Source organism: Mixophyes fleayi, chromosome 7, assembly GCF_038048845.1.
Source record: "Mixophyes fleayi isolate aMixFle1 chromosome 7, aMixFle1.hap1, whole genome shotgun sequence".
In the NCBI taxonomy this organism is placed as follows: Eukaryota; Metazoa; Chordata; class Amphibia; order Anura; family Limnodynastidae; genus Mixophyes; species Mixophyes fleayi.
Window position 1 is genome coordinate 39238476 of NC_134408.1, and position 15508 is coordinate 39253983.

The 15508-nt window shown below is 39.1% G+C and overlaps 1 protein-coding gene across 1 annotated transcript in view; it reads left to right on the plus strand.

Annotated features, from left to right (window-relative positions):
* The window catches only part of LOC142098674 (uromodulin-like), a 43557-nt gene extending 34547 nt beyond the window's left edge, over positions 1-9010 (plus strand). Inside the window, exons 13-15 of the mRNA XM_075181500.1 lie at positions 5644-5685; positions 7283-7324; positions 8454-9010. Of these exons, the coding sequence (XP_075037601.1) occupies positions 5644-5685; positions 7283-7324; positions 8454-8518 (149 nt within the window). The 3' untranslated portion in view covers positions 8519-9010. The remainder of the gene's footprint in view (positions 1-5643; positions 5686-7282; positions 7325-8453) is intronic.
* The last annotated feature ends 6498 nt before the right edge of the window (positions 9011-15508 follow it).

Genomic DNA, 15508 nt, shown 5'->3' on the forward strand with positions numbered 1-15508 from the left:
CAAATATGAACATGTTTGATGAATGGCAGGAATAGTCCACAGAAGCAACATGTTCCAAGCAATGACAAATACAATTTAAATGCAGGAACAAGTGTATTGAATATGAACAGGTGTGATGAATGGCATGAATAGTTCACAGAAGCAACAGGTTTCAAGCAATGACAAATACAGTTTAAATGCAGGAACAAGTATATTGAGTTACCCAATTGCCAGGAGGCACGAGGCTCCAGACTAAGAAGGCAGGGATCAGGATTCCAGATTGCCAGAGTCATAAGGCAGTCTAGGGATGCAAACAGACTAGCTAAGTCCAGTGACCAGGCAGAGGTCAAGGCAACAAGAGTTCAAGCAGAATCCATTTGCCAGGCAAAGGTAAGGGTCACAAGTAAACAATCATAGTCCAGTAATCAGGCAAAGGTCAAGGCCACAGGCAAACAAGCAGTGTCCGCTAATCAGTCAGAGGGTCACAACAGGAGATCAGACAGCAGCAAAGCAAAACTGGAACAGGGATAAACAGGAGACAAGCAGCCGCCAGGTATAAACGATGAACTGCACAGAGCACAGATTGAGGCAGGTATTTGAAGCTGTGAGACATGTGCAGTTCTAATCAGGTAAGGAGATTAACTCCTACAGGCATGGTGTAAAGTTCAGGGACAGAACAGCAGCGCCTCTGGTGGATTTTAAGTACTGCTACCACATACAAAGTATAGGCACAGTTGTAGCAGATAGGTGGCTCACAGGACAACAGCTTCAACCGCATCTAAACAGTGGTTGAAGTAAGCAAGTCTCAGTTTCAACTGTGAAGACTTCCAGCTGCAGGTTTGATAGTTCGAGAAGCAGTAAGACAGCCAATGCTAGGATGGCAAAATAAGAAAAATACATTTGCCTGGGCCATGAAGCACTGCTAGTGGACTATTGAAGATTGGAAGAAGGTCTGATGGACTGATGAATCATAAGATGAAATCTTCGGTTCATCATGCAGTCGAGTAGACAAAATTATGGTTTCTCAGTCTGTGATACCAACTGTCAAACAAACAGGAGAAAGGCTCATGGTCTGGGACTTTTTTTTGCTGGGTCCACATTTAGCGACTTGCACGGAGTGACTGGCGCCCTTTACCAAAATGGGTACCACAGCATTTTGCAACGCCATGCAGATCTCTCTGGTCTACCCTTAATTGGTCAGGGGTTCATCCTACAGCAAGATAATGAACTGAAACTTACCTACAACCTATGGCAGATCTACCTTCGAAGAAAAAGACAATATGGTAGGCTTCAAATCAATGAATGAGGGTTACTCAACTGTCTTAAAGATCTTAGACCAGTGCAGCAATACCTAACATCCAGCATCTCTGAAGTTGTGCGAATGCGTAAGTCGGGTTGCTAACCTGTGCATGTACAATGCAACTAAAAGCCCAGACTTGTTGTTTAAAAATGTTAAAATAAGTATTATAAAAAGAAACACAAACAACAGTATATAGAATATATAATAATTAAATATTTTTTCAACACTACTGCATTAAAAAAAATACTTTATTCTAGCATTAGAGCATGAAAGCATTACAGAACTGATATTGTAGCATTACAAGTACTGGTTGAATGCTTTTTTAATAAGCTTCCCCATGTAAAGAGATACTTATCGCAGGTGGCAATCCCTTTGATGCATAGAATGATGTGATAAAGTGCTCTGGGTGTTTATGTCGGCAATAGGTTTTTTCGCCCTTTGGTAAAAAGAACACATACTGAGCTACAGTATCTGGGAAAGCCTAAGATATAACTCTGGAATAACTTTGGCTACATATGTAGATTAATGCTCCTAGCGTTTAAATCATCCAATGAAACAACTTATACAGGGTTAAGATTACATAATTAAATATTAAAATAATACTATTAAAATGGTCAACTATTTTATCATATTGTTGCTCTGTTTTGTTTCTACAGATACTATCATCACTACAGCTTCTACTCCAAAATACAGTAAAGGTAAGAAAAATTTGACTATGTATTTTATATTTAAAGTAATAATTACAATGCAACATATAACAATAATTACAATACAGCTTTATATTACATAAAAAATGTTGTCACTTCCCCTCTATTAAAACGTATTATCTCAGCAATGAATAGACCTCTTTATTGTTTTACCTAGGCTTAAGCAATGCACCACCCCATTTTATAGGGTCCCAGAACAAAGGTTCAGAGGGCACTATTTAAACCCCATTCCCTTCCAGTTCCATGGAGGAAGGTAGGGATCCACAACTGGGCTACAGGCTATCTTTGTCACTGCACCCCACAATGGAACCATGAGAAGCAGGTAGGCCATTAATTTTCACTGGCCACGCAGGCACCAGGTCAGCAGTCAGAAAAAAACACAACCATCCAGACATAGAGGGGTATTGTATTATCCCCAATCCAGCCTCAAATCGTGAGCACTGGGCCAATTTACTGTTTAGGCAATAATTTTAAGGTTACATTTACTGTACAATACCTAAATCTTGGTTTTATATATTGCAATGTACTGATATCAAAATCAGTACTCAGAAGCAATAATGTCTATTTCATTTAATTAAAATAAACACTCCCAGCCAAATGTTTTACAAACCCCCATCTTTCAGTTTTTATTGAAATTTAAGTAATTCAAGACCAGTGAATAACCTGAAATGGTACAAAGGTAAGTGATAAAGAGCTAGAGGTTACAAGAAAAAGTTTAGGTTACCAAAAACTAAAAATAATATACATTTCAAAGTTATATTAAATGGTCTTCTCAAGGAACAGCTGTTCTGCATAATGGAAGTACATTAAGCCTTCATAGTCGTAAACAATTCCTACAGGTGTCCCAACTTTTGTTGATTACTTGATTCCAAACCCCTGTCTGTATAAATGCAGTGTTGAAACAGCTTCTTATTACACCCTCTGAAGCATTATTTGGACAATATTGTACTGTGGGTAGTAGTATATTGCTATCAGAAAGACAAGAAAAAGGCAATTAACAAAGGAAGATGAACACACAATTATAACACTTAAAACCATAGGTCTATCCTTTAGAAAAATTGCAAAGGAAGCCAAGGTGTTGGCAAGAACAGTTTTCTACACCGTCAAAAGGCAATTGGAAATGGGAAGAAATGCTGTCAGAAAAAGATCTGGCAGACCCAAAGCCACAGAATCAGAAGACAAGTTTTCTGAGAGTCAACAGCTTGTGTGATAGTGTTATGATTGTGAACTCAGGAAACGGCAATAGCAGTGCAAAAACCAAGTGTCTTTATTTAGTCAAAATATGTGAAGATGGATTGAGTTTTTGGAATATGCAGATTTCAGGTAGCAGAATAAACAGGTATACTCCAATACACAAATATGAACATGTTTGATGAATGGCAGGAATAGTCCACAGAAGCAACATGTTCCAAGCAATGACAAATACAATTTAAATGCAAGAACAAGTGTATTGAATATGAACAGGTGTGATGAATGGCATGAATAGTTCACAGAAGCAACAGGTTTCAAGCAATGACAAATACAGTTTAAATGCAGGAACAAGTATATTAAGTTACCAATTGCCAGGAGGCACGAGGCTCCAGACTAAGAAGGCAGGGATCAGGATTCCAGATTGCCAGAGTCATAAGGCAGTCTAGGGATGCAAACAGACTAGCTAAGTCCAGTGACCAGGCAGAGGTCAAGGCAACAAGAGTTCAAGCAGAATCCATTTACCAGGCAAAGGTCAGGGTCACAAGTAAACAATCATAGTCCAGTAATCAGACAGAGGTCAAGGCCACAGGCAAACAAGCAGTGTCCGCTAATCAGTCAGAGGGTCACAACAGGAGATCAGACAGCAGCAAAGCAAAACTGGAACAGGGATAAACAGGAGACAAGCAGCCGCCAGTTATAAACAATGAACTGCACAGAGCACAGATTGAGGCAGGTATTTGAAGCTGTGAGACATGTGCAGTTCTAATCAGGTAAGGAGATTAACTCCTATAGGCATGGTGTAACGTTCAGGGACAGAACAGCAGCGCCTCTGGTGGATTTTAAGTACTGCTACCACATACAAAGTATAGGCACAGTTGTAGCTGATAGGTGGCTCACAGGACAACAGCTTCAACCGCATCTAAACAGTGGTTGAAGTAAGCAAGTCTCAGTTTCAACTGTGAAGACTTCCAGCTGCAGGTTTGACAGTTCGAGAAGCAGTAAGACAGCCAATGCTAAGTTGGCAAAATAAGAAAAATACATTTGCCTGGGCCATGAAGCACTGCTAGTGGACTATTGAAGATTGGAAGATGGTCTGATGGACTGATGAATCATAAGATGAAATCTTCGGTTCATCATACAGTCGAGTAGACAAAATTATGGTTTCTCAGTCTGTGATACCAACTGTCAAACAAGCAGGAGAAAGGCTCATGGTCTGGGACTTTTTTTTTGCTGGATCCACATTCAGCGACTTGCACGGAGTGACTGGCGCCTTTTACCAAAATGGGTACCACAGCATTTTGCAACGCCATGCAGATCTCTCTGTTCTACCCTTAATTGGTCAGGGGTTCATCCTACAGCAAGATAAAGAACTGAAACTTACCTACAACCTATGGCAGATCTACCTTCGAAGAAAAAGACAATATGGTAGGCTTCAAATCAATGAATGAGGGTTACTCAACTGTCTTAAAGATCTTAGACCAGTGAAGCAATACCTAACATCCAGCATCTCTGAAGTTGTGCGAATGCGTAAGTCGGGTTGCTAACCTGTGCATGTACAATGCAACTAAAAGCCCAGACTTGTTGTTTAAAAATGTTAAAATAAGTATTATAAAAAGAAACACAAACAACAGTATATAGAATATATAATAATTAAATATTTTTTCAACACTACTGCATTAAAAAAATACTTTATTCTAGCATTAGAGCATGAAAGCATTACAGAACTGATATTGTAGCATTACAAGTACTGGTTGAATGCTTTTTTAATAAGCTTCCCCATGTAAAGAGAAACTTATCGCAGATGGCAATCCCTTTGATGCATAGAATGATGTGATAAAGTGCTCTGGGTGTTTATGTCGGCAATAGGTTTCTTCGCCCTTTGGTAAAAAGAACACATACTGAGCTACAGTATCTGGGAAAGCCTAAGATATAACTCTGGAATAACTTTGGCTACATATGTAGATTAATGCTCCTAGCGTTTAAATCATCCAATCATCATCATCATCATCATCATTTATTTATATAGCGCCACTAATTCCGCAGCGCTGTACAGAGAACTCATTCACATCAGTCCCTGCCCCATTGGAGCTTACAGTCTAAATTCCCTAATATATACACACACTCACACAAAGACAGACAGAGAGGGAGACAGACAGAGACTAGGGTCAATTTTTGATTGCAGCCAATTAACCTACCAGTATGTTTTTGGAGTGTGGGAGGAAACCGGAGCACCCGGAGGAAACCCACGCAAACACAGGGAGAACATACAAACTCCACACAGATAAGGCCATGGTCGGGAATCGAACTCATGACCCCAGTGCTGTGAGGCAGATGTGCTAACCACTAGGCCACTGTGTCCAATGAAAGAACTTATACAGGGTTTAGATTACATAATTAAATATTAAAATAATACTATTAAAATGGTCAACTATTTTATCATATTGTTGCTCTGTTTTGTTTCTACAGATACTATCATCACTACAGCTTCTACTCCAAAAGACAGTAAAGGTAAGAAAAATTTGACTATGTATTTTATATTTAAAGTAATAATTACAATGCAACATATAACAATAATTACAATACAGCTTTATATTACATAAAAATGTTGTCACTTCCCCTCTATTAAAACGTATTATCTCAGCAATAAATAGCCCTCTTTATTGTTTTACCTAGGCTTAAGCAATGCACCACCCCATTTTATAGGGTCCCAGAACAAAGGTTCAGAGGGCACTATTTAAACCCCATTCCCTGCCAGTTCCATGGAAAAAGGTAGGGATCCACAACTGGGCTACAGGCTATCTTTGTCACTGCACCCCACAATGGAACCATGAGAAGCAGGTAGGCCATTAATTTTCACTGGCCACGCAGGCACCAGGTCAGCAGTCAGAAAAAAACACAACCATCCAGACATAGAGGGGTATTGTATTATCCCCAATCCAGCCTCAAATCGTGAGCACTGGGCCAATTTACTGTTTAGGCAATAATTTTAAGGTTACATTTACTGTACAATACCTAAATCTTGGTTTTATATATTGCAATGTACTGATATCAAAATCAGTACTCAGAAGCAATAATGTCTATTTCATTTAATTAAAATAAACACTCCCAGCCAAATGTTTTACAGACCCCCATCTTTCAGTTTTTATTGAAATTTAAGTAATTCAAGACCAGTGAATAACCTGAAATGGTACAAAGGTAAGTGATAAAGAGCTAGAGGTTACAAAAAAAAGTTTAGGTTACCAAAAACTAAAAATACTATACATTTCAAAGTTATATAAAATGGTCTTCTCAAGGAACAGCTGTTCTGCATAATGGAAGTACATTAAGCCTTCATAGTTGTAAACAATTCCTACAGGTGTCCCAACTTTTGTTAATTACTTGATTCCAAACCCCTGTCTGTATAAATGCAGTGTTGAAACAGCTTCTTATTACACCCTCTGAAGCATTATTTGGACAATATTGTACTGTGGGTAGTAGTATATTGCTATCAGAAAGACAAGAAAAAGGCAATTAACAAAGGACGACATTATAACCCTAAAAGGTATAGGTCTTTCCTTTAGAGAAATTGCAAAGGAAACCAAGTTATCTGTGAGTAGAGTTTCCTACACCATCAAAAGGCACTTAGAAACTGGAGGAAACTCTGACAGAAAGATCTAGCAGACCCAAAGCCACAGAATCAGCTTGCGTGATAGGCGGCTCACAGGACAACTGCTTCAAGCACAACTTAACACTGGTTGAAGTAAAGAAGTCTCAGTTTCAACTGTGAAGTAATTACTTCCAGCTGCAGGTTTTACAGGTTGAGTAGCAGTAAGACAGCCATTGCTAATGCTAAGATTGCAAAATAAGAAAAAGAGGCCTGTCTGAGCTATGAGTCAATGCTAGTGGACTACTGAAGACTTATGAATCAAAAGGTAATATCTGCGCTACAGTATATAACACTGGAATAACTATGACTACATATGTAGATTACTGCTCATAGTGTTTAAATCATCAAATGAAGCAAGACAACTTATACAGGGTTTTGTATATATTATTAAATATTAAAATAATACTATAAAAATTGTCAACTATTTTAACATATTGTTGCTCTGTTTTGTTTCTACAGCTACCATCATCACTACAGCTTCTACTTCAAAAGACAGTGCTGGTAAGAACAATTTGGTTATGTGTTTTCTAATTAAAGCAATAATTACAATGCAACATACAACTATAATTAAATTAGAGCTTTGGATTACATTCCAATGTTGTCACTTCACCTAGGCTTAAGCCAGTAATAACTCTTCTGCTGCACAGCCATGCACTACCACATTTGGTTGGGTCCCAGAACTAAGGTTGAGGGAACCATTTAAACCCTATCCCCAACCACCTCCATGGGGGAAGGTAGGGCCCAAGAACCGGATTACAGGCTATCTTTAACACTGCACCCCACAGTAGAACCATGAGGAGCAGGTAGGCCATTAATATTCCCTGGCCATGCAGGCACCAGATCAGAAGTCAGAAAATACCCACCATCATCCAGACATATAGGGGTATTGTATTATCTGCAACTCCCCAACACATCAGGTGGGGCTAGGTAGGTTCCAAATCAGTAAGTTGGGTGTCATTTTATCGTGCCAACCCATAATGTCTTGTGCCCACCTGCACTAATATTTTTATTATTTTCTTTGTACAGTTTTGCTAACATTGCAGCTAGTAAGAGGATCAGCTTTACTGGGTTTCCTTAGCAACAATCTATTTATTGTGGTTTCTCCTGCTGAGTGCTGCCAGGTTTTAACCTTTTGCTCTAAAATCCTCTACACCACTGGTAGCAGGGCTATTCTAGTTGTTTAGTAAAATGCTCCTGCAATAACCTTTTAAATGGATCGATAAATGATTGTCACTTCTTAGTAAGAGGCTTTAAAGTCTTTCTAATAAATTGAGATTCAGTGGATCACTATTCTATTAAAGTGAAAACCTGTTTGTTGGTTTTACTAATGACCAATTACAACTAGAAAACAGCTGATATCTCTCTGCATCACTGCAGTAAAAAAGCCTCTGATCACTGATCATTTATTTTAGTCCTGCAAGTGCTGACCACCTCCTCTCTTCCTTTGAACTAATTTACATATATAGACACATGCTTAAAACACCATCATACATCCAACATATTAATAAATTAAATCTGATTTTAAAGTACTTATTTGCATTATTGGCACTCATAAATTAATATAATTGTGCGTGCTATTCAATAACAATCTTTTTGGGGTAGTTTTTATTTATTTTGTTTTTCTGTTTAGGAAAAGGAACATGCCTGGATGCATTGACAATCCTTGCTGCTTTACTCTGTTGGAGATTGCAATGAGGCGCTCAATCATTTTTCTTAATGTGGCCCTGTGGTTGGAGCCTATGGAAAAAGACTAGCAGTGGATTTACATGGAAAGTCAAGGGCTGTATCTTGCACCTAATTTGCCTACAAAGCACTTGTTTATTTTCTGTAATATTTAAAATGAAGAGTCTATTTTTATTTAATTTTAAATGTAAACCTAGACTTATTTATGAAAGCTTATATTTACTAATATTATTATTATATCCAAAGTGTTAACCTGCAGGAATTGCAGTTCTTTCACAAGTTTTAAAAATGGTTGGTTTATGGATTTTTAGGAAGAGAGCTTGGACAAAAAATTATAATAATACAGTATATTATACAATAAACTGTACTATATTATCATTCAGAATCGATGTTTAGCTAAATATCATTCAGAAGTTGCTCAATGATTTCTGTGAATATCCCACATACCAAGTTGCAAACAAGTTACTAACGTGATAAAAAAATAATAAAATACTATCAAACTTACCTTTAACCTACTTTGTCTGTTTAAATATATATATCTACACAATAAAAATAAAGCAGTTTTGTATTCAAATAATTTTTAATTGCAGTAATATATTCATCTCAGATGCACCCTCCATTGTAGAAGCCCCCAGACAGAAAAGGCCAAGGCTGCCAAGAGGAATTTTGCTCCTCGGTACAGCAAATTTCTGGGCCCCTCCACACACAGCTTAATGAAACAGTTAACCTGCGGGGTCCCGACATTGCCGCTTTAAATTAATATTTAATTAGGTTGCACTGTTAACCGACGTGAAACTCAACTGCTAGAAAGCTGTGTGTTAGGAATGAGTTGCTGTCAGTGTGCGTGGATTAGAAATGTGCAGATTTGTTTTTTTGGTAAATCTGTTTATATTCCAGTCATTTGTTTGCCAGTCGGATTTTCTTTGTAGGGATCCTAATTGTCGGGTTTGTGGTACTCGGGAAAATGTACCCAACCCTATTGCAGAACTGCATAATTCTAGCTAGAGATGTTCACTGACCCCAGTGTTCTGGTTTTGGTTTTGGATCTGGATTAGCTTCGTGTTTTGGTTTTGATTTTGGTTATGGATCTGGATTTTTTAGAAAAATAGCTAAAATATGCTAAAATTACATGATTTGTTTCTTTTTTGTTCCTACTTTATTATTAACCTCAATAACACTAATTTCAAGTCATTTGCAGTCAATTTTGACCACATCACAGGTCACATTATTATTTTCATACACTTTCAAACAAAGACTGCAGCAGTTCTTGCCAGTGATAAGAAGGCCATTGTCATGCCTGGGCATAACACTAAAATATCAACCTCTTATGTGTGGAATTATTTTTACCCAAATTCTGACAATAGTTGTCCAGCTATTTGTAGCATTGTAAAGCCACAGTCAGTAGAGGTAGGGATCTTAACCATCTAGGATGCTCATCCATGTTACGCCATTTGAAGCGAGTTCATGGAAAGCGCTTTGGAAAATCAGAAACTTATGCTAAAAAAATAACAACAATCAGTCCAGCATCAGCTACCTCCCTTCTATCATCTAGATCCCAGCAGCTGCAATCTACACCCCCAACACCTTCATCATCAATATCCTCACAAGTGATCGGAGTTAGTCCTGCATCCAAGGCTTGGTGATTCGCCTTCACCAGCAGGAACTGCAGCAGCATGTACTTAAGTACGTCACATTTTTCAGAGGCAGGCTACTCTGTGTATCATCTGCTTCACTAAGAGACATATTATTATTATTATTATTATTATCGTAGATTTGTAAAGACAAGGACATATATAAAACAAGACATACGCAAAACAAGAACAGACAAGGCAGACAAAATGAATGGAGACATGAAAACAAAGGGTGGAGGACTCTGCTCATTAGAGAGCTTACATTCTAAAGAGAAGGGAGCACAGCTGAAACAAGAAGAGTGAGTGTGGCTCAGAGTGGAGATTGGGATAGCTGTGAGGGTTCACTAGTGTGAATAGTGTTATCGAGGATAAGGTCACCTCAAAAAAAGAGATGGCTTTTCAAAGAGCATCTAAAGATTTGAAGGCTGTGGGAAAGTCTGATTGAGCGTGGTAGGAAATTCATAAGTGGGGAGCACCACGGGAGAAGTTTTGAAGGCGGGATTAAGAGGTGGTTATCAGAGACGAGACAAGGCGCAGGTCGGAGGTAATACCGCTGACAACCTGTTTGAAAAACTAAGGGATGTCATTGCAATATGGCTTATCTTGCTTGGACTCTCCTGAGGATATGTGATTTCTGGAAACGCCACCAATATTGTTAGAGCATTACAGCGGGGGGAATTCCATCACACTCCCTGTTTTTCTTACACAATCAACTTGGTGGTACAGAACTTTTTAAAAATTGACAGTGACACGCAGGAGATGCTGTATGTGTCCTGCAATATTTCGCGTCATTTTTGGGATTCTGTAACAGCATGTAGGAGAGTGCAGCAGCTGCAAGAAGAATAGAATTTGAGGGGAATGTACTTTAGTTAAGCGCAGTGGAGAATACTTTCCGTGTTGTGCAAGGTGCTGAAACTACTCAAAGTAGTCACCTGTGAAGACAGTGCAGACACTGTTAGCTTGAATCAAGTGATTCTCCTAATTAGACTTTTTGAAAAGCAGCAAGAGAAATTGAAGAAGGAAATGAAACAAAGCAATTCCGCTAATAATGTTGGACTTGTAGATTAAGTACTTTATTCTCTTTGCCAGGATCCAAGAGTTATCAACATCATTACATCATTACATTTTGGCAACTGTGCTTGAGCCTAGGTTTAAGAGCTATGTCTTTTCTTTCTTTCCAACTGACCCAGATCTCAAGAGTGCAATGAGCTCCTGGTCGGCAAGTTCAAGCTCAAGTGGTACATGACACAATGACGTCTCCTCCTTCAGTTTCTCTGGAAATTGCTACTAGGAAAAAACTTAGCTTTCCCAAGACACAAAGTGGTGATGCAGATGAGTCTGCACAACATTTTGACATTTGGTCTGATCTAAAAGAATTGCCCAAAAATCCTTACAGTTCTTCCGTAAAATGAACTACAAATTCCACGAGGAAGACCATTACCGGCAATTGCATCTAAGTACACAGACTTCTGTGATGGTGGATTCCAGATTAGTATTGTTTGAGGATGAAGTACACGCTGATGAGGGTGAATATGATGACAGTGTAGATTGCAGGTGCTGAGATCTAGCTGAGAGAAGGTAGCTAGCTGATACTGGTATGCTTGGTAATATTTTGGTTAGAATGGCATGTTGACAATTTTGTGTTTTTCTACAGTAAACTTTCACATTTATTAGAGAGGTGTTTTTTTCTTTACAAAGGTACAAGCTTTCTATTTACATTTTTGTTTCCCTGACTTAAAACCACTATGTACTTGAACATAGACTTTAGCACATGAGGTAGAGGGATTAGTATCATCATGACTAAGACTGAAGAGTGACAACAACAATGCCACCCCTCCTGTTTCTGTATGAGCTATGGCACAGTAGATTGTCACTGGAGACTTTTAAGAACACTGACAGCCCTATTATTACAATTTCTGTTTCAGAACTGAACCCTGCCACCTTTTCTGTTTCTGAGTGAGCTATGGCACATTAAAATATAACTGCAGATTTAGACCAAGACTGCCAGCCCTATTATTTCTATTTCAGCAATGACAATTAGCAATGGAGCAATTAGGCTCTCCTCCTTGTGTGTTACCTATATAACACTGTACATTATGGGACTGCAGATTTAGAAGACCAATCAAGCCTGCCAGACCTATTATTAACTCTATTTCAGCAATGACAATTAGCAATGGAGCAATGGAGCTCTCCTGAATGTCACTGTAGACTTTGAAGAACACTGCTACCCCCTCCTCTTTCTATTTTACCTATGACGCTGCCAAACTGCTCTACAGACTGTGCTACCCCTTCTATGTCCCTCTGTGAATTTGCGCTAGATCGCTGTGGAGGGCGGTACTTATTGAATCCAAAACTTGTGAGATCCGAGATCCGACGACGTAGCAATGACATTTTGCCTCGTTTTCAATTCCGAAAGTGCGCGAAAGCCGGCTCGGTACTCGGATCTGCTAAGTTTGGGTGTGTTCGGTTCTCAGGGAAAACGAGCCTGAGCATCTCTAATTCTAGCAAATGCACATGGTACATAGAGAGATGGGGGAGATTGAGATAGATTATTCATAATAACAACTTACATAGCAGGACAGAACACCGAATAGAAAATGGGCTTGCTTATAATTTGTGTTAAGAAATGAGATGATTGGTAACTGCATGCATCCATCAGCTGGCTGGACGAATTGGAAGGAGAGAATAGGGATCGCTGATTTGTGGACGCAGATGGGAGATCCGATTGGCTTGTAGGTTTGGTGAGATAACAGCATTTGGTTGTCTGAAGCTCTCTCTGTGGGCAGAGCAGCTCTTCCAATCCACTGAGCAAATTTGCCCTCTATCCTATTCAAGAGCAACTGAAATGAACATTGGCCAATTAAAAATAACACTGCCCATACACTAACCATAAAAAAAATAAAGAAAAATTGTTAATTAAAAGTTGCATAAGAGTGCATACAAGTCAATCAATTTAAGTTATCTGAAGGTGCAATTAATAGACAATTAAGCCCTCATTAAATTTTTGTCCAATGATGGCATGCACAATAAAATAGCAGGCAAACACGCCGAGGTATGTGGACCACCTTAAAATAGGATACTGTTTTAAAACTTTTTTCTTTACAACATTTACTTTTTATGAACCAAACTGATTGGAAATGACAAGGATCTTTATAACTGCAGCTAACTGGTGAGCTATTGGAATACCTTGCTATAATGAAATCTGCTCCACATGTGGGAAGGTTAGTATATAGTAGAGATGTTAACTGACCCCAGTGTTTTGGTTTTGGTTTTGGCAAAACCGCCCTTGAGTGTTTTGGTTTTGTATCTGTATATTTTAGAAAAATAGCTAAAATATGCTAAAATCACATAATTATACTCTTTTTTTGTTCTTACATTATTATTAATTTGACCACCTCACAGGTCACAATATTATTTTTATCCAATTTCGGACAAAGACTGCAGCGTTGCTAAGCGATAGAGCAGCGACACAAACACATGGCAGTTCATAGCACATCTAGGAAAAATTGCCACACAGCAGTGGTAGAAAAGAAAAGCGGTGCAAGATGGAATTGTCCTTGAGCCCTCCCACCCACCCTTATGTCCTTATGTAAGATATTGAAAAGGACATGTACAGTTTAACAAAGCAAGCACTCCAGCGACAAGGAGTGCCACTTTTGTGGCTAAAGTGCTTGGTTTGTTTGGGCCCCCACAAAACAAGCTACCAATAGCTTAGCTACCTTAAGCCCAACAGTGCTGTCAATGAACTCTACATCATTAAACCATGTCTGCTGGTGCTGTATCCTTAATCTCCTTCTCCTGTCTGGATACCTCCCTCTCATCCCTGAAGAACTGCCAAACCTATATAGACACAGGAATGGATATTACAACTGGAGTGGCATTACATCTGCTTCAGACAGACTGTGACACGGAATCCGTCATCTTAGAATACGCTGCATTGAACAGAGATTTAAACCAATATATAGATGCAGTTGAGAGACCATACTTAAATTAAAACATGACCCACCGGATGAGATCCCAGATTTAAGAGAGCTTGTATACGTGAGATACACTGTTCTTTTGAGGAATAATACAGAGGAGGTCCTGAGGCAGGACGATAAATATGTCCAGTTTAAAGAATAGCTAAGAGACATGAGAAAATAAATGGGCGACTGGAGACAAAAATAAGGAAGATGAAGATGAGGAGATCGCCATCACCCAAAGCACTCCTATAACACATTTGGAAATGGTGAACCCAGTGAAAAACAAAGTATGTGGTCACACGTACGAGAGAGAAGCAATTGAAAGAATGATTGAAAACAAATTTCAGCACTTATAGCACATGTAGGTAACAGCGGTAGCTGAAAGGAAAACTGGTGCAATATGGAATTGTCCTTGGGTCCCTCCCACCCACCCTTATAATGGATCTTAAAAAGGACATGCACACTTTAACAAACCAAGCACTTCAGCGACAAGGAGTGCCACTTTTTGGCTGAATTACTTGGTTTGTATGGGCCCCCCACAAAACAAGGTAACAATGAGCTTAAGGCAGCTAAGGTAACAGTGCTGTCAATGAACTCTACAGTGGCAAGATGTTGTTGTCATCATCTACAGCCTCATCTTCGCCCTCATCAGTCTGTACATCATTCAAACTGTCAGGTACCACTTCAGCTGCCAACTTGCTCACCAGGAGCTCATTGCATCTCTTGTGATCTGGGACAGCAGGAAATAAAGAGAAGACATAGCTCTTAAACTTAGGATCAAGCATAGTCGCCAAAATGTTATGATATGATTTTCAGAAGTTGATAACTCTTCGATCCTGGCGAAGTGATTAAAGCACTTCATCTACAAGTCCGACATACTTAGCGTAATTCTTTATTTCATCTCCTCCTTCAATTTTTCAAGGTGCTTTTCCAAAAGTCTAATTAAGGGAATCACTTTGCTCAAGCTATCAGTGTCTGAACTCAGTTCACAGGTGACTACTTTGAATCGTTTCAGCACCTTGCACAACACAGAAAGTATTCTCCACTGCGCTGGACTAAAATACTTTCCCCCTCCTTTCCCAATATCATGGCTTGTGGAGTTAGTGTGGATGGCTTTTCGTTGTTCCTCCATTCTCACAAGCATATACAGTCTTTGAATTCCACCTTGTTACCACCTCTTGCTTCAGTTGGTGGCAGGGCAAAATAAATTGTTCTTGCAGCTGCTGCAATTTCCTACATGCTTTTGCAGAATGCCGAAAATGTCCAGAAATTTTCAAGGCACAGACAGCATCCCCTGCACGTCCCTGTCATTTTTCGAAAAGCTCGGTACCACCAAGTAGAATGTGTGAACAAAACAGGGAATGTGATGGATTTCTACCACCTGTAATGCTCTCACAATATTGGTGGCA